Source organism: Protopterus annectens, chromosome 5.part0, assembly GCF_019279795.1.
Source record: "Protopterus annectens isolate FY-2018-M chromosome 5.part0, PAN1.0, whole genome shotgun sequence".
NCBI classification, from domain to species: domain Eukaryota; kingdom Metazoa; phylum Chordata; order Ceratodontiformes; family Protopteridae; genus Protopterus; species Protopterus annectens.
The window spans coordinates 1,181,900,555-1,181,926,398 of NC_056735.1; the positions used below are offsets into that span (position 1 = coordinate 1,181,900,555).

The window sequence follows — 25,844 nt, forward strand, 5'->3', positions numbered from 1 at the left end:
CATTAAACTAACGAGCCTGGTCTGCAAGGCTATGGAGCGTATCATCATGGAACTTATAAACAATGACATTAGTAATCTCCAAACTCAGGACCTCACCCAGTTCAGGTTTGTAAAAGGCAGATCATGTCTCCTAAACCTGATAGACTTCTTTGAAGCAGTCTCCAAAGCTGTAGATGAGGGTAAGGTGGTTCACACAGCCTATCTAGATCTCGCCAAGGCTTTTGACACCATCCCCCACTCTGGAATTATAGATAAACTCACTAAACTAGGTATAAATCCCTATGTCACAAGATGGGTTGCCAACTGGCTCACTGACAGAACCCACACTGTGAAAGTAGCAGACTCAAATCCAGCTTCAGACCAGTGACAAGTGGAGTACCACAGGGATCAGTCCTGGGTCCTCTCCTGTTTGGTATCTACTTCTCTGAAGTACAGGCCAACACAGAAGGTCTTTGGCTAACAAAGTTTGCAGATGACTGCAAACTAGGAGCCTTAATCAAAACTCAAAGATGTGAACATCCTACAAAGGGCCTTGCTGAGACAGATGCATGGTGTCAAAGCCATGGCCTCAAGCTCAATGCCAAAAAGTGCATTGTCATTCCTTTTGGTAAAAACTCAGTACCCATGAATTACCACATAGGTGGTAGTCTACTTAACACTGAAAGTGTGATAAGAGACCTTGGGACACAGGTGGACAGTAGTCTCTCCTTTGATAATCACATCGCCACATTAGTCAGGAAATCCTTCTATGTGGCACACCTCATCACAAATGTTTCTCATCCAGGAAAAAAGAGGTCACTGTTCCCGTCACTCATTAGACCCATTATAGAGTACAATGCCCCTTTTGGTATGTACTTCACAAGACATCTACAACAACTGGAAAGGCCACAGAAATACCTCACAAAGAGGATTACCGGCCTCAAAGAGATGCCCTATGCAGACCGTCTCAAAAAACTGCAGCTTTACTCCATTGCATATCGCCTACTCAGAGGTGATCTCTGCCTAACACACAAAGCTATGTCAAACCCAGAGCTTTTAGACATGCTCCACTTAAAGAAATCCCAATCCCTACGTGCTACATGCTCTAGGGACCTAAACCTCGTCACCACAATAAACAGAACATGCTGGAGGGATAGATTCCTGTCCCAGAGACTTCCCATACTCTGGAACAAACTACCTAATTATATCAAACAAAGTTCCTCATTAGCACTGTTCAAGAAAATCCTTGATGATTGGATGGGGGATAGGAAATTCACCCTGGGGATCACTTCTGTGACTCTGCTCGACAGTGCCACAAGAAAATAATTTTCTTGGTTGGCGAAAGCCAGGGTACCTTTGGCTAGGCTTATATAGGCCCTAGGGCCAATAGCCTAGTACCTACCTATGAACCTATATGGTCATGCGCTAGGTAAATGATGACAGTTGGAATCAAACCCTGTTCCACAGGAACTACAATTCATAGCCTTAACCCTCTGCAACAACTACCAGACTAAGGCAAAAAAGGGATGGGAAGGATTGAGACCCCACATTTTTGACACAGGAAACCACCATATTAGCATACTATGCTAATTCGTAACTTCCAAGTAGAATAGTGGGATGCAGGGACCAAGTATTTTTGAAGACACACACACACACACACACACACACACACACACACACACACACACACACACACACACACACACACACACACACACACACACACACACATATGCACAAATGTGACCATGAACTGCAATTGCAATTGCATAGTCAAAACATTTTTTTTATCAGTCTAGTTAAGTGACTTGCTCAATGTCACACAGTAGGCAAATAGAGGTGAAAGGGTTCAAACCTTTTTATTACAGGAAGCACTACAAGCATCACACAGAAATCAAATGACTGATGATAAAACTGTTATTCTAGTGACTTTAAATTTATAAGAAGGATAAACAAAATCCATCCCTGACTGTATATTTGTCCCATCATTAATTTTAGCTTTGCTTAGACTTCTTTTTCTCTAAAGCTGAGAGATATGTTTATGTGTACCTTGTCCCTCTCCCTCATAACTTCTGAACTATTGCAGGCATTAAACAATGTCTGAGATTCTTCTATCACTAAAAAAAAATGCTTTCAGTACTTAGTTATCAGGTAGTGCAGTGGGTTATTGATGGTGCTTTATGTGGCAAGGGTGCAGGGTTTGAATTCTTTGTGATTATTGTTTTTCTATGTCTAAGTTGGGTCTATATCAATTTGTCAAAGGTTCACTTTCACAAACCGTTCATCGACCCAAAACCACCGAAAAAAAATATATATATTTCACCAAGGAAAGGAAGCACTTGGCCAACACCACATCGGAACACAATTGCAGTATGTCAAACCCATCCAAATGGGGGGTGATGCCCCCCCCGACACACACACACACCCAACTATATATACCAACTCCGAAATTGCATTATAATGGGGAAAATGGCAAATTTGTGCTGTTGGCCAACTGCTTCCTTTCCCTACTTAAATCTTTCATGGATGTGAATGTTCATGGATGTGAACATTCAGTGGTTTCAGGTCATTGAAGAAAGATTTGCAGAAGTGAACCTTCAACAGATTGATATAGACCTCTCTAAGTTTTATTCTTATGAACTCCCTGGTGTATAGTGGTGGTAGAGAGAATTAATATCCTTTGTAAATGATGGGAAGGTGCAGGGTCTGAATCTTTTTAATGCAGTTAAGACACTCTATTTAGAGTATCCCTATTGACTAGTTTTCCCCCCATCCAATCTTTTGTAGGTGAAGTTGAGACAATGGGAAACTTAATCTGTTTTTATACTTATATAATGCTTGGTGCATTCACTGTAAATATGTTGGAATATCCCAGAACTAGTCACTTTATTCAAATGCTAAAAAATCCTGCTACTCAGCAAAAGTCAACTATGTCTGCTTGAATTATACATTGTATTTGCAATCATCTATGTGCATTGTAAAGCAATTAAAATCCATCCCTGCCTGTGTATTTGTCCCATCATTAATTTTGGTGTTGTTTATATTTCTTTTTTCTCCAAGGTTGAGAGGCATGTTTATGTGCACCCTGTCCCACTCCCTCATAACTCCTGAACTATTGCAGGCATTAAATAATTCCTGAGAGTCTTCTAGCACTAAAAAAAAAAACTTACATAACCTTCATTTCTGCTTTTAGAAAAAGTCAGTTTTCATAACTACGATATTTTTTAATCCTCAGTTCAAATTGTATATGGACAGGAGAATTTCTGTACACAGAAGTAGAGTACAAATCTGAATACAAGTTGCATTTTAATGCAGAATATTATTAACTTGCATCATCAAAACATTTGCACTTACACTGTTTTACCATGTGTTTTAGCTGCTTTTCAAAAACAGTGAGATCAGTGGTAGCTTGAAGTTCTAGAGGAAGTATATTTCATTGTTCAGCGCCCACTTTGTAGAATTCTTTTTCTAAGGAGTTTATGGTGTTAGTGTGTCTTTGAAACTGAAGTCTTGATTAATTTATTAAATTATACTGTGCATTTATCATAACTAATAGTTGTTTCAGTTGTGAACATTAATTGTTACTGAACAGTTTTAAAGTGAATGTGCTCAGGAGTAATTGTACTCTGGCTTCAGCTGGAAGCCCATTAGTCCCTTCCTTTGTATGGTATCATAATGTTTGCTCCTACAGAATCAGTGAATAAGTCTTAGTATTCTGTTTTCTGCAATATGTATGGTAACATGTTTTGCTGAGAATAAACAAAACAAAGAAGTAAAGCATACTCAAGTCTGAGTGCGAGTAGATTTTTAACAGTTGAAATACCTAATTGTGATCAAGTGAATCAATAAATGCAAAAATGATGGTCACAATGATGTATTTTAGGTATTTGCTGCCTTCTGTGTAATGCATACATGGCATCTTACTGCACCCCCCCTCCCTGCCACACACACACACACACACCATATTTCTCAGCTGTTACTGTTTGTATGGTGGTTCTATTTTTGTCTAAAAATGTTGTCCTGTCTCTTCTGAAATTGGACATTTTTTATAAACTCTGAGATAAATTATTTAACATTTGTTTGCCAGGATAGTCTGACTGGACAACAAGTGGCCGTTTTCAGTGGAGTCCTTGGGAGAAAAACTCCATAAGTTTACACAGAGAAGAAAAATTTACAAAAAAGACATTACAGAGTAGTAGCATACAGATTGTAGACTTTACAGCCATTAGCATACAATAAGAGGATATTCTCCCTTTTGGTTGAAAATACAAGTGTACAAAATATACACTGAGAGTAGATAAGAACCTGGTAGAGCATTGCAAGATATTTCACAACTGAATAAGGTTATATAAATGTTTACGTTTCCATATATACATGCAAGCAAATATACATGTAAGAGCATATACACATATATACATACACACACACACACACACACACACACACACACACACACACACACACACACACACACACACACACACACACACAACACGCACACACACACACACACACACACACACACACACACACACACACACACACACATACATACATACACTCTAGGTTATTACTCACACATGGATAGGTATAGTTAGATGGTGTTATTTGTGTTTTCCAGGACAGATGGGGTATAGAAATAGTGAGTGGACAAGGCTTTACAGGGTCAATTACAGTTGCATAGATGGTTGATGAAGAGGTATGTTTTAAGTAGGCTTTTGAAGGAGGGTGTGGAGTTTTGTAATCTGAGGTCAGGAGGAAGGTTGTTCCATATTTTTGCTATTTCATGGGCAAATAGTGATTCCCCAGAGCTGATTTTGCATGTGATGGTTTCGATTAAGGCTTTGTTGGAGGACCAAGTTGTCTATTTGAATTGTAGAAGTTCAGCATACCAGTCAGGTTGGGGGGGGTTGCTCGGGATAGTACACAATTAGATGAGCTAGGCTGAGTTGATGGTACCTTAATAGGTTCAGAAATTCAAACCAGTGCAAGGCTTGTATGGAAAGGCAGTGATGGGATCATGATTTGGCATTGGTAGCAAATCTAGCAATTTTGTTGCAACAGATGGAAAGTTTATTAAGGTCAGTTTTGTAAATATTAGTTAGAACTAGGGATGCATAGAGTAGAGTAGATAGGAGGTGGGTCCTAGTTATTGCAATTTTAGATTTGGTAGTTAGATAACTTTTACAGAGTTAGAGGGAACCTAGCTTTTTGTGGACTTTAGTGATGGTTGCTGATATGTGCTTTGTGAATTTGAGTTGCTGGTCAATGGTAACTCCTAGGAGTTTGGCCTCAGTGACGGGGGTGATTTGGGGTTTGCTGGTGGAGAGTATAGAGAAGGTGAGGTTGCTCGTTTTAGTAGAGTGGGATACCATATGAGTTGTGAGTTGTTAAGCCAGTTCTCTATTTCAATGAAGGCTTCTTGTGCTTGGATGTCGGGTACACAGCATATGAGAGTTGTGTCGTCAGCACATTGGACTATGTTGGCTTTAGAGGTAGCTGAGTGGAGTTGGTTTGTGAAGATATTAAAAAGAAGGGGTTCTAGGGTTGATCCTTGTGGCATGCCTAAGGAGGATGGGAGTGGGGGGATAGAGAGTTATGCCATTTGATGGATTGTTGGCGGTTATCTAAATAGCTTTTAAACCAGAGGAGGGTGGGGTTGTTAAGGCTGAGGTCAGAGAGACAAGACAGTAGTTTATTATGTGAAACTTTGTCGAATGCCTTGGATAAATCTAGGAAGGTAGCTGAGACAAATTTACCTAGATTCCTGTGGGAGTTTATAGTATTGGTGAATTTGAGTAGGGCAGTGGTGGTGCTGTGGGATGGGTGAAATCCGTGTTTGGTTGATGAGAGAAGGTTGTTGGTGAGAAGATAGGAGAGGAACTGGTGATGAATACATCTTTCTAGGATCTTAGAGAATGATCTTAGGGTGTATATGGTGGGGTATATGCTTGCAGGAGTGGGGGTGTTAGTAATGTTATGGGTTAGGGTGGGTGATTTGGGGTGGATACAATGAGTGATTGTGAGGAGATAAGAGGTGCTGATGGTGGCTATGGAGAGACAGGTCAATAATAAATAATGAATGAATAATAATCCCAGTATTTAAATAATATCCTTAATCTGGGGCCATTTCACTTATTGTTCTGTTTTATACCTAACAGTGGAGGCAAAAGTGCACACACACAAAATTTTAAGTGCATAAGAAAAAAACAAATATAAACAGACTAACTGCCAGCAGCACCACCGAACAGCACAGAACAAGTTGTAAGTCAGTCAGGTAAAGAGAGACAAAAATCTGGTTGCACCTTCCTCCCACATCTCCTTTCATTTTTGTTTAAATTACTTCTCAAGCTCTCTCAGGCACCAATCTTCTGAGACAGCCTGAGCAAATAAGAAATCGCTGCTTGTTTCTTCTTATATTTGCCCAGCTGTCTACCATTTACGAACTGTTTCTACCTCCCAAAATGATAGGAGGACCTAATAAGCCAAAATTGCCTTACTTTCTATTTGGGGTGTATGTAAAAATGCTGAGATATTTGAAAAACCACTTAGCATTTTGAAGTACATCCCAGGTAAATATGTCATTTGTTTTCTTTTACAGAAATCAGAACTCTGCACATGCACTTTAGCATGTGTAGATTTCATTCCATGAATGTCTAGAATTCCAAATCCCAAAATGGAGGAGTCGGCTATTTCTTTTATAAAACAAAATAAAAAGGAAAATGAAGCATCTTTCATTTGGTGGATCTGTGTCGAATAGCCATATATTTCTCAAAGCGATACTGCAAAATCTGCTCCAGCACCATCCTAATCATGCTTATATTGCATTATTGACAGCATAGCATGTCCCTCACTCCTAACAATCTCAACAGACCAATTACAAAGTAATAATTCAAACAATGATGTGTTTCAATATACTAGAGTAAGACTATTAATGCCATGCCAGTGTCAACAGCACAATGAAAATATAGTCAAGTAAGAATGCTGATAGCTTGATAATGATAAAGGCATAACACAGAGATTCCTTAAGTACATTCAGCACAGATAAGTTTTTATCTTTGCAATTGTGTAATATTTGTCAGCAGTCACACAGCATGTAAGGGGTGCTGCAACCCCCACCCAGTCTTCCACTTTTTACCAATAAAAAACAACAATGCTAATCTTGTGTCATGAATGTTCTGTGCGTTCATTTATCTGATTATATTTAATTAAATGTGTGGCAGTGAAATGGTTTGTGAAGTAGTTGTGCTTCATGCATTCTTGTATTTTTTTCTGTTTTTTTTTTTTTTCTGGTCCCTCAGACATCATTGTTACTGGCCCAGCCCCCAGAATCCATTCATGACAGGTCTACCAGTGCTCTCTAACCCCACCCCCCACCCCACCCCGGCCATACTCCATTTTTTTTTATTTTTTGCTGGGGCCAGTTATGGATCCTGAGGGTATTCGGGGGGCTTGGGTAATTGTGCTTCTGTCTGGGGTGGATTTTTTCTGATGACCTACAACTTCCCTTTCCTCATCACCACGCTTGTTGTTTACATCTGAGGGCAACACTCTTCTTTGTACCACACCCCCTTAGGGAGCATATCAGTGAGCATCCTCCCACCTGGGATGGGTTCCCTGTTGTTCCATCAGTCACCTGAAATGTTAATCGAAACTGGGTTGGCTGAGCCATAGTAAGGGCTTTATCCCACTACACCACCATTCTTTTATTTGATTACATTTTTGGGAAGTAATTTTTGTCAAATGCACAGCAGTGAACCATACTGTAGAATGGTCAATTAATTCATTAATTAAGTCAGGTAATGTTAAACTAGGCAACTTAGAACAAGCTTGTTGAGAGTACAGGCTATATAGGCTGTATAGTGCATGTATTCATGGTTTGAGACTGCCAGTCAAGCCTGTCAATCACTGTGACTGAAGCCATGCACAAATATGCACATAAAGTTGGTATGGTACTTCTTTGAGATAGCATTCAACATTCTGGTAATACATGCTGCCCAGTCATTACGATTATGCACAGACTGATAGTTCTGAGAAGGCTATAATCCAAATATGAAACCATGGAACATCCAATCCCTTTTCAGGGATAACAAAGGAGCAAAATTTGATTAAGTGACTTGCTTAGGAGTCACACAGAAGACCAATGTAGGCCGTGAGACTTAAACCCAGTACTACTGCATTTTTTTTAAATCCAGCTGTGTGTTATTTTAAACCCTCTGCTTCAAACTGCCACAACACATTTCCATGGCCTGAGTCAGAGAAGGAGCCTTCCCTTATCTGGTACAGGAGTGGGATTTGGATTTATAACTACATATCTGATGCTGTGTTTCTTTGCTGATATTTTGTGAAATCTCAAACAATCACCACACCAATTTTAATCCTGCAGCATGTCATCTTAATCCTGTGCCAAACTTTCACAACAGATTTCCATGGCCTGAGTCAGAGAAGGAGCTGTCTTTTTATTATTAATAATGGAAGTGATGGTGTTGTAGAAAAGTCAGATGTAAGCCACTGAAAACCCCTACCTGCTCAGACATTTCAGATAGGAATACATGGTACAAACATTCTGTGTCTACCAAAATGTAGTCTGCAAAATTAAATGGGAGTGGCACATCTGCAACAGTCTCTGACGTTAAGCAATCTTCTCTAATCCAAATAATAATGAGAACATAATATAAAACTCTGAAGTCCATATAGATACAAAACTTAATAGAGATCAGAAATGGATTGACATGGTCTTATTTCTTCTTTCCAGTGTTCGCTGTCACATTGTTCATCTGTCGTCTGCTAACACTTTGAATATAATTGAAAATGCTCGCCAGGCTGGAGCACCTCTGACTGTTGAGACCACACATCATTACCTCACTTTGGCTGCTGAACACATTCCACCAGGTGCCACCCACTTCAAGTGCTGCCCTCCAATCAGAAGCAAAGAGAACCAGGTGAGAGAGAGAGAGGGTGTGTGTGTGTGTGTGTGTGTGTGTGTGTGTGTGTGTGTGTGTGTGTGTGTGTGCGCGCGCAAATTTCAGTTACTGAATTTCAATAACTTAATATTATTTTTTTCTATTTTTCTAACAATATTATGAAGAAAACATTTAAAACAAACCCAACTCTCTGATGTGCTCTGCATGTAACATCTTGTTAATGTACTTCCTCCATAATGTTGATAGCAATGTAATTTATCTGAAGTTATAATTTGTTTTATAGTGCTGTTCAGCCAATAATAACAAGAAAAAAAATACACAAGAAACACACCGAAGCATAAATTAATATAGTAGATAGTTATTGTAAAATAAGATGGAAAAATTATTAGTAACATGTGGAGTGAAAGATTTTACACATTTTAGTTGAAGCAAACAATCTGGCTCTGGACAGTCCAGCAAATGGTCAAAATACCACAGTCTGGTCCACCAAAGCATTCAATCTGGACCATGGTAACATTAAGTTAATTAATTATTTATTTATTTTTTATTTTTTGTTTATCCATTTTATGGGTTTCTTCTGGTAGATCTGGCCTTTAAAAGTTACTCACGTGATTTGAGGTTATGCATTCATTGGTGGTACCAGTGTCAGATATCCTACATGTGACATGTTTTCTGCAAGAGTCAGACTGTGAATGTAACGTGGAAGAAAGTTATTGTTTTTGTGGTCTTTGTGTTCAGTTTGCAGTTAATATATAATATTTGTTCATTTTATAGTTATTACAGTAGCAGTTTCGGGTATGGAGAACAAATTGCATGTCGTGTCGTATTTGTATGATAGCAGCACACTGAAATACCTTACCATGTCCATAATTTTTTTTTTCACAAATCATCATGGTTAAACATTAGCAATGTCCACAGAAATGCTGTATATGTTATTGGTCATTCTTCCTTTTGGAGGGTTAGTGAGGAAGGCATGCGATGTGTGTGAACCAATTGTCAACCTAGATCATCAGGGAGGCCTGCAGTGTATGCATTTAGCAGCAGCAATTTGAAATACATTACTATGAACACTGTTTTTTAACCTTATTTTGGCTGGATTTCAGAGCTGTACACAAAAATTGTAGCATTTCATTTTGTTTGGGGGGATTTAGTGGAGTAGACGGGTTATATTTGTGAATGCAAAGACATTTAAAGTAAAATAATCATTAACTGTAATGCATGTATCTGTAAGCAGGAGCTAAAATGCTTGTAGTTATAATTTCTTCCAGAGTCATCACAAAAACATCAGAGGGTTATGCAAAGTATGACATTTAAAGTATCTGCTGTTAAAATGATTGCAGATTTAGTTATCTGGGAGTCCACAGTGTATGCATCTTTGAGCAACTGAAATATATTATTGTCATACCTCTCAGCTATTCAGATTTTCTTTCAGTAGGCTCTCAGCTCAGTACATATACTTTTCACTTGATCAATTTGGTCAAAGTATTTCGCCATTTGCATCTTCACTGTCTCTCCTTCTTTTAATGGACAAAGAAATCTGCTCATTTTATCATAGCTGGACTTCTGAGAAGAACGCTTCATAAAAACTCGGGCTTTGATTACGCTGTTGTTTTTAGCATTAGGCACCAACAAACTAGAACTAATAGGCAGGTTGTTCTACTTTGTCTAGATAAAAGTCTCTGAGCAGGCAAGCTTAGTTGGTTGTCATGGGGTATATCTCTGAGATGAGTAAATTCAAGAAGATATTGGTATTGTCATGCTTTGACCTTTCAATAATTGCTTTGCATTCTGTACTGCACATTCAGCAAGGCCATTTGACTGAGGATATTCAGGACTGCTAGTAACATGGATAATGTCTCACTGTTTAGCAAATCTCTGAAACAATTGACTGTTAAACTGAGAACCGCTGTCAGAAATACGTTTGTGTGGACTACCATGGACTGAGAAATGGCGCTTCATCTTAGTAATAATAGCACTGGATGTTAGATTAGGTAGCAAATTGATCTCAAACCAGTTCGAATAAGAGTCTACCAACACTAAGTAATGTTGACTTTTCCACTCAGATATGACAGTTGCTACTGTTGACCAAGGTAGTTCAGGAATTTGGCTTAGCTGAAGTGACTCTTTTTGCAAAGGCGGCTTAGTACTGTTGGACACAGAACAAGAAAAAAACACTTTTCAATGTCTTTCAATAGAGAAGGCTAAAATACTAGTCCTCTCAGCCTTCTTTTGGTAGAATCGGAACCTGGGTGGCCATAATGTAAAATCTGAATGTATTCATGTTGTGTAGGAACAACAACTTTTGGACCTTTGAAAATGAAGCCATCTTCCATCAGCATCTCATCTCTGTATGGAAAGTACGATTGTACACAAGATTGCTTTGACAGCCATCCTACATTGATGAAGTGGTTGAGTTTTTGCAAAATTGGATCAGTCTTTGTACGATTTCTCAGCTCATCAAGTCTCATGGTAGAAAAATTATGCACTTCCATGACATCAAAGTCAAAATTCTCTGTATCAAGCTGTTCCGTGGTATTTATGGGCAATCTGGATAAGGTATCAGCGAGATAAAGAAGTTTACCTTTTGTATAGACCATTTTGAAATTATACCTTTGCAATTTGAGCATCATTCTTTGTAGTCTTGCTGGAGCAGAATGCATAGGCTTCTTTAAAATAGTAACTAGAAGTTGATGGTCAGGTTCTATCGGGATTACTCGGCCATAAATATAATCATGGAACTCTGAACATGCGAACACAATTGCCAAATGTCCCTTCTCAATTTGAGCATACTGCATCTCATTTTGGGTAAGAGTTCTAGATGCATAGGGAACAGGTCTGCCCTCTTGAAGAATAACTGCACCAAGACCGGACTTTGAAGCATCACAGGAAAGACTACTGGTTGTGGACCTCATAGTATCTTACTGTATGTGGGTCAGCAATTTGCTCTTTGAGGTTATCAGATGCTGTCTGGTGTTATTCTAACCATGAACATGCAACATTTTTGTTTGTCAGCTCTCTTAAAGGTGCTGAAAACTCACAAAAGTCAGGGATAAATTTGCCCAAATAATTAATCATACCAAGAAAACACTGTAGGGTTTGGACATTGTCTGGAGCTGGCATCTCAAGAATAGCTGCTTGCTTGGAAGGATCTGGTCATAAGCCTGTACTGGTAAATAAATTACATATATAATTAACTTCTGGTAGTCTGACTTTGCACTTCAAAGGACTGAGCTTTAAATTCACTTTACATGCTCTATCTATAACTTTTCTGTGCTTTCTGTCATGTTCTGCTTCACCATTACCTCCAACCAGTAAATCATCAACTATTATTGCACACGGGTAGCCTGAAGAAATTTGCTCCATTGCACACTGAAGACTTCACTGGCAGAATCTATTCCAAAAGACATCCTGAGGAATCTGTATCTACCAAATTGGGTACTGAATGTAGTCAGTAGTAAAGATTTACGATCAAGCCTTACTTGCCAAAATGAACTCTTTGCATCTAAGACAGAAAAACAGCGGCATTTGGCATGAGGGTTGCAATCTCCTCACCTTTACACATAGGATGATGAGGTCTTTTTAATGTCTTTTTCAAGTCTCTTGGGTCAATGCATATTCTGACTTATATGGATTTTTCTTATGAGCAGCTAACATGGAAGATACCCACTCAGTTGGTTCTGTGACTGGACAAATCACACCTTGCTGCACCATTTTGTCTAACTGGACCTTGACTTTGTCCTGCATAGCTATTGGAAGTCTTCTTGCTGGTCTGACTACTGGACTCACCTCTTTGTCTACTTTCATGGAGTACACAACTGGAAGTTTGTCTAGCTTGCTGTCGAAAACATCAGGATACTCTGAGAAAATAGTATCACTGAAGCTGGAACTGGGACCTGTGCTTACACGATGGACTTTGGTAAAAGAACGCAGTTTCATTCTCAAACTGTCTCTGAGACCTAATAATAACTGCACAGGTCTTCGGACTACATAAAATTGCAAGCTGCAACTTTTCCCAGCCATATAGCATGAAAGCACTACTTAATTTTCAGTTTGAATCGCTTCACCTCCATAAGCAATAAGCTTTGCACAACTGACCAAATTAAATTGCTCATCAGCTCTCACTTTAGTAAATTTTCTGCTGACATTACATTACACTTTGAACCAGTGACTACTTTGAGCTCTGTGGGTCTATCATTGATCAAGACAGTATAAAATACTTCATTCTTTTCCAATAAATCTACTGCATTAACCTTTTCACTGACCACTGATACACCATCTACACAGAAAATAGGGTTGCAGCTCTCTGTATGATCAACTTGCTTTTTTGAGTGACCTTTCTTAATAACTGAATGAGGCCTGCTTGATTTGCAAAACTTTTGAAAATTATTACATTTTTTACACTTGTGGCATTGCTGACCAAATGCTAACCAGTAAATGGTCATAATTTTATGCTTCATTCATATCACAATTGCAACACTAGTAATTTAGTTCATTTAGCTAAATGCTGTCAGTGTGAAGCATACTATGATGGGAAGACCAATCAGAAACTAAAAGAAAGGATAGGAAATCAGTTGTCAGAAATGAAAATAATAGAGAATGTGCTTTTTGAGCATATTTATAAAACAGATCTTACACACATTTTTAAGTTTATGATTTTAAGTATACTTTATGAACAACTAAGAGGGGATGACATCAGACATCTAACTGAACAGGAAGAAATTAAGTAGATTCTCAGACTTAGAGCACAAATTCCACCTGGTCTAAATGGAATGGATACTTTAAAGCCTCATCTAAAGGAATTGCACAGACAGGTTCATTAAACTCTAAATTATTGTGTCGTGTGACCATGTGATTTTAACTATTTAAATAATTTTAATATTTTTCTGTTATCTGCCTGAAGAAGCCGTAAGGCAAAAGTGTGTTCACACTTGTGATTTTATTATTTATTTCTACATTAAAGTCTTCATTAGTTCATGGTTCCAGTGGCTTTATTGTTTTTATACGTTCTTATATTGTTTAAGCCTACTGGATTTATTGCCCTATCCTTGCTGTTTGCCTGCTTTTAAGCAACATAAGTAATTTAGATTGATGTTATCCGTTATAATTAACTTAAAGATGTATTATAGCCAAACTCAATAAATTAATTATGATGTTACCTATTAAAATTGATTTATTGTGTTTGGCTAATGAAGAAATTTGATCTAAAATGATTTCTAGCTAGAAGTGCTAGAAGGGGGATATATATTGTATCAGTATAAATTTCAATGTCTTCAGAGATAGAGATGCAGATAAACATCCATTTGGGATCCTTATCTGTCTTGCTGTTGTTATTAGTAATGTGAACATAAGAAATAGTGGTGTCCTTTTTAACTGGAGTGATGATTCCTCCATGTGGCTCGGGACCTAAGCAGTTTGTGTAAAATACTGCATAATTTTGTGTGATGGGGAGGGCAAGTATGACTCATCTTTTATCCAGGATTCAATGATAACTAAAATGGAGGGGTGGTATTGCTGTAATCGAGATTCTAATTGGGGCAACTTATTAATATCTAGCCTGTTTTGTTGACTGAGCTTGTGGAACCAGGCTTGTATCATACCAGCAGTCCTCCTGAAAGGGTTTTGTTTTCCAGATCCTGTGAGTCCTTTCAGTGTTTTGAAAGCATGATCCTCATGGCATCTGGTTCTTGATGAAGTAGATACTTTCAGTCTGAGTGAATAAAGAAAAGTAGACATGTGATCCCATGAGCCATTTGCCAGGAAAGTTCCCACCACTTAATCACAACAGGAAGTCTCCAAAATGTATGAAATAGGTCAATAATAGTGTTAAGCATGCTCAGCCTTGAAATAGCCTAATCCCATGCTGTAATCTGGTGTCCAGTATCCATCTTGTGCCATTAATGCTCAATCTTCACACACCTTTGGGGGGGGGGGTAGATCTTAAGCCCTACAGTACTGATGGCTTTGTTTGTTCTGAAATATGGACATTGTTCTGGAATAAAAGATTTATAAACTGAAAAAGTCTTAACAGGTGTTGTAAGGCACCAGATGACAAGGAGATATTGAAAATGATCAGATCTGACACATGCTTGGATAGTGATATTTTCTTAGTAAAGTTGCAGTCAAGTGCTCCTTAAATGTCAATTTTTTTGCAGGAATGACAGACAAAATGAATATGCTCATATTATGTGACATGTTTTGCTGGAGTAGAAGGATTAATATTTGCTTGAAAATTCAGCTGTTTTTGGTATTCTCCTAGGGAGATCTACTATGTAAACTAGCCTTCCTAGTTGATCTCTTTACCCCATAGTGGAGCTGTGATGCCCACAGTAAAACACATCACCAGGCCGGGTCATTCTCTTCCAGTAGTAAAACCTTTGGTGGCTACTGATTCACAGCTATGTCGTGGTAAAGACATTGATAACAAGCACATATAGTAGAAGAGGGAAGGCATGTCTAAATGCAGCTGGCTTCCCACAGGCATGAGTATACAGTGGTATCTGTGCTTTTATGCCATAGTGCTTTAAATGCATATTTGGATACAACTCATGCACCACTAGTTTGTTATGGAACCTTAAATGTTGTTCTGCTCGATTTGCCTTAACCAGAATGCTGTCATCACAAAACATTACTTCTGTCTCAATGGTCCTAGTAAAAATATAGCTTTTGAGTTCAACCTTGAGTGATATAGACAGAACCATCTATCAGACAACCCTGGAGTTCTGTGAATGCAGATGAATAGCAGCTTTATTTTAATACCTCAGAAAATTTGTTTAGGTTCATAGGTAGTCACTAGGCATGCAGTCTAAGAGATCATTTAGGAGCCTAGCTCAAATTCCCAATTGCCCCAAAGCACTGTCTGGTTAAGTGACTTGCTTGAAGTCACACTATAGACAAATGAAGGTGTAAAGATTCAAACCCTATACCCTTGGTACAGGAAGCAGCTAATTAACAAGACAGGGCATTAGTCCTCTATGCTAACTGTTAGATATCTCAATAGCCCTAGTTAAGACATAGTTTTTGAGATCATCCTTGAGTGATACAGAAAGCCCCATCTGTCAGAGGACCCTTGAGGCCTGTAAATGCAGGGGGATTGCAGCTTTATTTTAATACCTCAGAACAGTCTACATGTTTGGGTTTATAGGTTCATAGGCAGTTCACAGTTTGTACTTCTATCTCTGTTACAGTGTTGGGGCATAATGCCTCTTTATGCTTCTTTCACTATTATTGACAGGATAAGCATATTGCATTGGTTTGTATTTTTGTGTGGGTTACATTCACGCTTGGGTTATGCCTGCTTGTGTTCCTGTCAGTACCATAGACATGCTCAGGGTAATACACCTGTTTTGCTTCTGTGATATTACTCATGTTTGTACTTCCATGTTATCTATACACAGTCTTGTGATATTATGCATGTTTGTGTTTCTATCACTATTACAGATAGGCTCAGAATATTATACCTGTTTGTGCTTTTGAACATGATATTCACAGAAGCATGATATTACTTCTGTCTGCACTTAGACCATATTTCTTTCTGTCTTACATAGAAATGAAAACATTATGCATTTTGTACTTCTGTCTACATTATACACTGCCATTAAACTATTTCCAAACATTAAAAATCTGTGGAAGGATGTCTGGAACATTTCCTGTTTCTGATAAAATAGGAAAATAAATCAGCTTAGCTAATTTAACAGAAACACTGCTATTTAAAATGTTTGCCTTTATTACCTACACATCTGTAAGTCTGAAGATCACAATGACTCTGGCATGAGTTTAGTGAAACTTTAGTAAGCATTCCATTGTGATTAAGGCTTCCGAGGTGCTAGTTGCCTTTGTTTGCATCCCTGCATCTTTCTTGAGATTGTCCAGGTGTGGGTGGTGGGACCCTATTCCAGAAATTACTGCTAAGTATTATTATGCTTGCATGTTCCTTTCCTCCAAAGATTTTGGTCAGTTTTCCCACAGGCATAGTCAAAGACTGCAGAGGAAAGGGAGGTATAAAAGAACACTACAGCCCTAATGCATGCGGTCCTATGAATTTGAATAACTTTGATTAAGAGGGGTTTAGAGTCTACAGGTGTTAATTTGATTCAACATATTCTCTTGCACAAAACTAATTTGTGTGTCAGGTGGCCGACATAGCAGCAAGTAGATGGAAAAGTTCAGAATACTGGAATAGCAAAGTAACTAAAGATTTTTTACAGTCCTCAAATTCTGCAATCCTTTGTGCTCCATAATGTATATGCTACCAAACTGTGTATTAGCTTATTGATGATTAATTCCAAGAAAAGGAGGTTAATATTCTACAAAACACATAAGCTGTGCACAGAAATAAGCAATTCATTTGGACATATGGTAGATTTTATTTATTAATATCTGGTACTTAATTTCTGCAGGAGAAACTATGGGAAGCTCTGAAAGATGGACGGATTGATATGGTGGTATCGGACCATTCCCCATGCACAGCTGACCTGAAGTTGCTGCAAGATGGAGACTTCATGAAGGCTTGGGGAGGCATCTCATCAATGCAGTTTGGTAAGAAAAAAGTGCCAAGCATTTTATTATGCAAAGAGAAGGACTTGTCTTTATATTAGTCTACTACAGTTGGTAAGAAACAAAGCATTAAGTATTTTATTATGTACAGTGAATTCCATGTTTATATTAGACTACCGCAGCTATTTTATTATGGAAAGTGAGTGAAGCCTATCTGTTTACATTAGATCACTACAGATGGGTAAGAATCAAAGTGTTGATCATTTTATTAAACTAAACCTCGTGTTTACATTATATCACTGGAGTTTGGTAAAAAACAAAACACTACACATTTTATTTGATAAACTAAAGATTGTGAATACATTAAATCATTGCAGGTTTGTAAGGAATGAAGCATCCAGAATTTTATTAGGTAAAGGGAAGCCTGTGTGTTTACATTACATCTCTGCAATTTGGTAAGAAGCAGAACACCAAGCATTTTATTATAAAAAGTAAAGCCTGGGCATTTACATTAGTTCACTATACTTTTTTCAGTACTAATGGATATATGTCAGAATGTGGAGTGTGGGTTGTTATAAAGTTGGCCAACTGTAGACCTCAAAAGTGTTTTAAAATTATGTTAAATACCTGCTTATCAACAGACATAAGCAGTAGCCGCATACTCTGTTAACATTTTTCAGTTTACCTTCATTACTAGAGCAGTGACTTGCTACCAGACATATAACCAACATTAAATAAAAAGCACTTTACCAAAACAAAGAAAAGCATAACTTGGTGTGAACTGGCTCTGTATCCAAAAAGTGTATTCAGAACAAACATTACAAAATCCTATTCCTCAATGATGTTTTAAGTGAGAAAAACTGCACATCTCTAAGTACTGTCTAGCAATCAACACTATATACTGAGGTGTGTGAGTCTGCAAACAATTCAACAAAATCAGTGGGGCTTTGAAACAAAAAGGAGAACTCTGCATTTGTAAAGACATTTGGATTATGCAATGTATTTAAAATGATACAGTACAATCATTTTAAAAATGTTGCATTATTGCATCATAGTAATTGATTGCTATGGTCTGTTGTTCACACAAGAATTACCGTAGGTTACTCATTCACAATTCACCCTCATAAGTAATTAGGTTCATAGGTTCCTTTTGTAAGGCTTATGCTAAGCTTTTAATTAGCCTGATATGTCCATACCTTATAATAAAAATACTGTGCCCATTGGTTTGTTGGTTTTTGTGTAAATGACTTAGAGATGATTCAGCTTGGTTAAGACTCCTTCTATTCCCGACAGACAGTCCTGGGTTGTCTGTTGTCCAGAGAGGAGCTCTGCCTCCACCTCCTACATTTAGGTTCTCTTCTCTCTATGGACAAGAGGAATCTATCCCTCTCCCTCATCTGGTTATGTTTAATCTAGTTCCACATGGAGCCTGTTTATATTTTGGTGGTGGTGATTTTTTTTTTGAGAGCATGTCCATTAATTTTGGGTTATTTGGACTTGTGTGTGCTGTTTGATGTTCAAATGAGCTGGCATATGAGTACACATGGGGTTGGGGTTGGATTTTCTGTTTCTTCAATCTGGCAGCATATGACTTTTTTTGCCTTTCTTTTTTTTGTTTACAACTTTTTGGGTCTCTAAATTCGATTTGGGGTGCATTGAATGCAAGACATGGATGGGGCACATGATGCATGCTGCTGGTCTGATAAGTGGTGAAGAGTACACGACTATGTCTGACAATGAATTGAATCCCTTCATGATCAGGTGGGGTCAGGTGAGCAGGTCTCACTTTCTCAACTTTCCCAGGTCCAGTGTAACAAAAGGTAGTGCCTATGTCAGGTCCCTGTGAACCTGGGTCCTTTGTTCCTGAGTCTGTCTTATATGATTGATGGGGGTGGCCTTGTTTTCCCGAGGGAGTATGACTATACATTTTTATGTTTTTTTGAGTCCCTTCATTTTCTGCCAGAGTCATTTCTTTGCCACTGCTCTAAGAGATATGAGTCCCAATGTCGATTCCTTTAGCTATCCAGTCCTTTGCAGTCATCCCCAAACTTTGTCAAAGTCCTCCCATGTTGAATTGTCCTTCATCTGCTGGCTTTGTGGAGCCAAGGACATAGAAGGAGCCTGTGGGACAGCCCTTTGTGACCGCTTGGAGTCTGACACAACGGCCAGCAACCTCAACAGCAAACCCAACCCTGCTTGTGTGTCTACTCCCTTCTTCAACATCTTGAGGGTTTTGGTAAACTGGGGTTTTTTTCTACAAGTTTGTGTGGGGGGTTGGGTAGGAAATTGGTACTGGAGGTGCAATGCAAGGTCAGGGGTAGGCTGTTTCCATCACTCAATGCCTTATGGACTATTTCAAAAAAAGACAAGTTCTCAAAAGGCAAAGGCTTCAAAGAAGCTCCAAGCCAAACCAAAGTGGGTTCCAATCTGCAAGTCCCCTTATTTTTTGTCTTCCTCTCCATATGATCCTCTGCCACTCTCATTTACATACTTACTTTAAGGAGGGGCGGTAATTACCAGGTAGGACTTGTGTTTTGTGGAGGGGACCAGTTTCACAGTTGCCGTGAGGCGCCTTCCCAGGCACACGTATCTGTGATTAAACAGCTGCCTTCCTGTGGTAAGGCTGCGGGTTTAGCTCCCTTGTGTAGCACTTTGTAGCACAGGCCACGGTCCCATTACCGCTGTGTTTTAGCTGTGTTTTAGAGCAGCTGAGCAGCTTTTCACGCGCATTTGAGATGTGGAGGGGAGCGGTGGCGGGCTGGGATACCTATCTCTCCTTTAGGGGGGATCCTTTGAGCTGGGGAGAAGTTGAACCTGTCTCTATGTGTGCTGAGTTCCAGTGATTTTTTTTTGTTTTTTTTTAATTCCATTTGGATCTGTGAGTTTCCACCAGGTTCCTACCATTCCTAACTCCTAACAAAAAAAAAAAGGCCTGTCCATTGTCCTTTGATCAATTTTTCTCTCAAAATTGGCCTTTTATGATTGATTTATTTATTTTTTTTTTTTTTTTAATAATGATCGGTGGTGACTTCTTTTATGGATTTTTGTTCTATATGCTAATAGCTTCTCCTCTTATTGTAAAGTTTGTTAATTGCTCCACCCTGGATGACTGGATGTTTGCCTTATTGGGAGTCTTGGTTGGTTTTATTTGCCCTGATCCATGCAGTCCTGTCCTGGGTGTTCATAGAGGGCATTGTGAGCCTTCAGGGCTGGGTGGTTTCCTCCTCTCTCTCAGGGGGGCCTTGAAGGATACCACACCAGTCTTGAGTAGTGTGAAGTTTGCTATAGGTAAACCTCTACTTGAACAACACACTGCTGTGATCAAACTGCTGATGAGTATAGTATTCAGGTGCTGGTTTTGCTTTCCTGCAAATTGGAAGAAAATCTATTGAATGGAATGAACTGAAAAACAAGAGCAACTGACTGTTATTTTTGTCCCCCACCACAAGGTGCTGCAACCCTTCAGATGGTTATACTAAGCAGTAATTCAGGGAGATTCGGTAGGCTTTGTGCCATTTTACAACAAACCCTTTCTACAAGTCTCCTAATCTGCAATTTTTACAATTTATCTACTACTTTTTTCTTTTTGAGAGACCTTGTTTTGCCTGATCAACCAGAATCCCATTTTTTAACTATATAATACTGAAACTGCAGCCACATCAACTACCTAATCTCATCCATCATAAAACTGAATTAGCTGTGTTGACATATCTGCATAACCCATGAACAGCTCTTCAAAAAGCCTTGTGCCACCTTAAATAATCCTACTTAAGGAGGAATGCAAATGACCTTCCAAGTCCTTCCCTTGCCTAAGTAGAAAAACAAAAGGCAATTGTTTTAGCCTTGCTCTGTCGTATAGAGTGATAAAGTCTTGTCTGTAACCCATATAGCCCAAGTTCTAGTTGTGGCTTTGGTTCTAAATGTGTCTGACAGAAGGTAGTGGGAGTGAGTGGCCATTGGTACCTTATATATACTTTATTGCCCCATATGCTATAGTCCCAATCAACAGATAACAAAACAAGTAGTGATGTATTAGGTTCATAGGTCATAGGAGTTTACTAGGCTAACAACCACAAGGGCCTTTTTAAGCCTAGCCATGCATCTTAAATTGCTGACAAGTTCTGATACCCTTGATAAGTGTAAGCATGGACCTGGAAGATAAACCATTTACAGGTTCCCTGTTTGCATTAGAGATATATGTGCCAAACCAGGGACGAATTTCCGGTTTCCCATCCAATTGTCCAAACTGCACTTGAATTGGGTTAGGCAGGAACTCTGCTTCACATGGATGGGGAGCCTGTTCCATAGACAGGGTAGTCTCTGGGATGCATACCTATCTCTCCAGCAGGTCCTATTTATATCGCATGTAAGTTTTAAGTCTTTAGAATGGATAATTCCACTACTGTTTGTTTTGCAAATATGCAGGAGGTCCATCAGAGTGGGGTCTGACAATGTCCTGCATGCCAAGCATAGATCTCCCATCAAAAGGCTGTAAGAGACATAATTAACTGAGTCTTTAATGAAAGTGTCAGGAATGTTGGAGAGTTTCCACATAATTTGTAAGTTTGTCTGTATAGACAAAGTCCTTTCCACACAATTTATTAGTCTACCTACAAAATCCAAGGTCAAATAGATATAGTAACCAGTAGTCATCCATTCTGCTCATGCACCCCTTGGCATCATGTCTACACTACTTAGAACAGGAGCTCCTGGCTCCTATTAGGGAGCACGCTTGCAAAACCTTCTCACCAACTTAAAGGGGGATACTGCCAACAGAGGGCAGAACCTTCTCATTGCCACTTAGTCCTGGAGTCATTTACAAGGTTCTTCTTGGAAAATAATACCCATGGCACAGGTTGTTCCACTTTTGTGTACCATATCATAAGTTACACAAGGTCTTTGCATGACTCTACAAAAGGAAGGATAATTTAAAGTTGTGTGCCGATGTAGCAGTAATCTGTGGTCAGAAGTTTTTGTAGGGACATAGACTTCATACTCCTCTGCAAATTTTAATTGCTCATTTTAATAAAGTATGTAAGGTACACAACAGATTGCAATGGTACAGTTGTAAAGATGACAATGAGAATACAGAATGCATGCTGATTATTAACTTCACATTATATTATATTTAATTTGATTGACAAAAGGAGGCAGTCCTGTCTAGTTTACTTTTTAAGGGCCTTTAACATTCTGCCTCCTCTCTAACCATATCTTCTTTTTTGTCCTTCTCCAACTGTCCCATGCTCTTTCGAATGCCCTTATACAGTCCCTGACTACCACCCATTCTGGAGGTCTGTCCCCTGCTTTCATAGCCTTTTCCATGAAAAAGTGCATTTTCATATCAAAGAAGAAACTGGTTCCAATAGTGTCAATCCTCCCCTCCATTTTTCTTGTTTAGGGTAATACATCATATCTCCCTGATATGATTTTGTGTACCTGTATCATGTTCCTTCCCACTTGTTTCTGATATCTAATGAGAAGAGCTTTAAGTTCATGAATCCCTTATCATATCCATTCCCATCCATCCCACGGACCCTTGTAGTGGCTTTCTTCTAAGATCCTACCCGCTTCTTGCGTGGCTTCAAGAAATGCAGACAGTAGACTAGCTTCGACTGGATCAGTACTCAATGCAGCAGAATAATTACCTCTTTGCTTTTGGAGTATATCCCTTGCAGATGCACCCTAGTATTCTCTTGTGATGTTGCCACTGCCCTCTTACTCAGCTCTTGATTGTTCTGTCCTGGCATTCACCAGTGACCAGGACAACAGCCAGCATGTGTTCATGGCCAGAAAAAGCTACCTATCAAGCATGCTGTTGTTTTACAACTGGGTTACAGATGACCTAACCAGGATGTGGTTTACTTGGACTTCATAAAGGCTGTTGACTTGGTCACACATGGGAGGCTGCTAAGAAAACTGAAGGGATCAAGACTAATAAACTGAATTGCTTCATGTTGGAAAGTTGGACATGGAGGGCCTTTTCTTTCAGAATTCTTTCCATAGCTTTCTCTCTCACTGCTGTTAAGCTAACATTCATGTATTTCTCTGGAATTTTCCTTCTGTCCTTATTCCTCTTGTAAAAACGTGCCATGATCTGTGTTTTCAGTCTTCAGACATTTCCATTGTAGCTAGTGAGCTTTTACAAACTGTGGTATACTGTCCAGTTTCCTGAGGACACTGTGACCCAACTCATCAGGTTCTTATACCACATCTTCCATTTAAGTAGTTATCTCCCCTAAACTTCTTTCTTCTCTCTCTCTCTCTATCCTGGTATCTATCCATCCCTCTCTCATCTGTATTTTTTCAGCAAGGTACCTGCTGCATGCTTTCCTTCATAAGGCATTCATTCAATACCTTTGTTTTTCCCATTCTTATATGATCACATCTCCATCTTTGGTTAGCAGGGACTGGTCAGTCCCTTAGTTCCTTCTTTATGCTGTAGTCTTAAAGAACCCTATGTTTCCCTTCTTGACCCCTTTTGCCAACTCCATTTCAGACTTTGCCTCTTCTGCCCTTGACACTTTCATTGTACATATACCAACTTTCTTGTGCTGTGCCTCATTTACCTCCATACCTCTTCACATGCACATCTTGTATGCCCTGTCTTTTGTGCTAAACGCTGCCTTCACTTTCCTGTGTAGCCACATTGGCCTTCTGCTCATTTTGCATTTCTTTTTTGACTCTTCCTTAAACCCTTGCCACTTGAACTATTCCCATAGCTCATTTACCCCCTCCTGTTGCCCCAGTACCTTGACTCAGCTATGATCCTTCCACCACCATCATCAACCACTTCTATAAAAAAAAAACTCCATCTTCGTTGTTCTTGTGTTCTTATGCTTTCCAACGCATGCTCTAAATCATAAGCTGGCAGGATCACTACTAGTTAATGGCATGGCTGACCCTGTCATGTTCTAAGACCTCAGTCAGACTTCAATCACTTCTCACCATTATCTGTTGATAATGATTAAAATCTGTGATCCATGAAGGTGAAACTTGTATTGTCTGAGGCTGATGTGTACTGTGTGATTGTGTAGCCAAATATCTCCCTAAGGTTGATAGCATGCAGTATGGCATTCTAAATCAAAATGATTTTAAATGGTATGAAATGAACCTTTTCATTCTGATGGCTAAGGGCTCACATCTGTGATATGCTGTTGTGTGGATTACTTCCCCTTTGAATGATGAATATACAATTGTTTGAAAATGATTTTCTGAAGTGCAAAAGATCCTGAGTACTTCTTACTTAAAACAAACTGCACATATGTAGTTTTTTCACCCAACACCCTCTTTACATTAATTCCATAGTTGCACAACTGTAGTTAAAGCAGAAAATTCCCAGTAAAGCACACTGCAGTCTCACACAAACAGCAATACTGCTGGTCCTATATAATATGTATACGATCCAGTGTCAAGAGTAAATCTGGCCTATAGTGGTATGACAGTTAGAACCTATTCCACTGGCCAGCATTCAGCATCAGTGTCCTGACTTTATCAGGCATATATCACAAGGTGCAAAGTGCCATGTCTGTGCATCAAATACTGAGAAACAAGATACACAAATATTTCAATAATAAAACGAGGTCTGCAATAAATGTTTTCTTGAAGACTTTCATGTTAAATCTAGGACCTTCTAATCATAAAGCTCTATCATTAAAGTTTTTGATGATATAAGTAACCAACTCTAAGCTGTTTTATAGGTCTTCCTCTGTTCTGGACTGCTGCTCGACAGAGAGGTTTATCAGTGCAAGATGTAATACGACTAATGTGCCAAAATACAGCCAAGCTGGCAGGCCTGGAGGACAGAAAGGGATCACTAATAAAGGGTAAAGATGCAGACATTGTCATCTGGGATCCAGATAAAGAGTTTGAGGTATGGTTGTGGTGCCTCTTCTATCATAAATGTTGATAAAGCAAATGGGAAAGTCATGTGACACAAGTTATTTTCTTTATTAAGCTTGCTTGATAACATTTTCAACTGTATTTATTAGCATTTTTTGCAAACTGGAATAAGAATGCATTTAACATTACATCAAAAATCAGTTTATATTTTAGACCCTAACAAACCACCCTCCCCTCATACAAGCACCACTCAGCTGTACACACTAACAGAAATCCTAGAAAAGAACTAGACCATGAAGGTTTGTATATCCCCTTGGGTAAAAAGGTAAGAAATCTTTCCCATAATCCACAGACATGATTCAGATGAAGGTATTACTTAGGGATTCATGTGAAGTCATTAAAGTATGGGATTTTGTAGCCCAATCTGTTAGTGGAATAGTTAGATACTTTACAGAGTTCCTTACAATGTTGCTTTACATAAAACTTTACTGCAGCCCTAGTCTGGAATCACCAGATCTGTATGTCCAAGAGAGCATTCTATTTGGGAGGTCCCACAGAACCCATTACAAGTGACCTTCCAATTTCTTGCCCCCAAAATTCTTCCACTAA

The 25,844-nt window shown here is 38.9% G+C and overlaps 1 protein-coding gene across 1 annotated transcript in view; it reads left to right on the forward strand.

The window, feature by feature from the left end:
• LOC122801587 (allantoinase, mitochondrial-like) overlaps window positions 1–25,844 on the forward strand; it is a 371,450-nt gene that overhangs the window by 287,971 nt on the left and 57,635 nt on the right. The window contains exons 8-10 of the mRNA XM_044071048.1: window positions 8,735–8,921; window positions 17,300–17,438; window positions 25,094–25,266. Of these exons, the coding sequence (XP_043926983.1) occupies window positions 8,735–8,921; window positions 17,300–17,438; window positions 25,094–25,266 (499 nt within the window). The remainder of the gene's footprint in view (window positions 1–8,734; window positions 8,922–17,299; window positions 17,439–25,093; window positions 25,267–25,844) is intronic.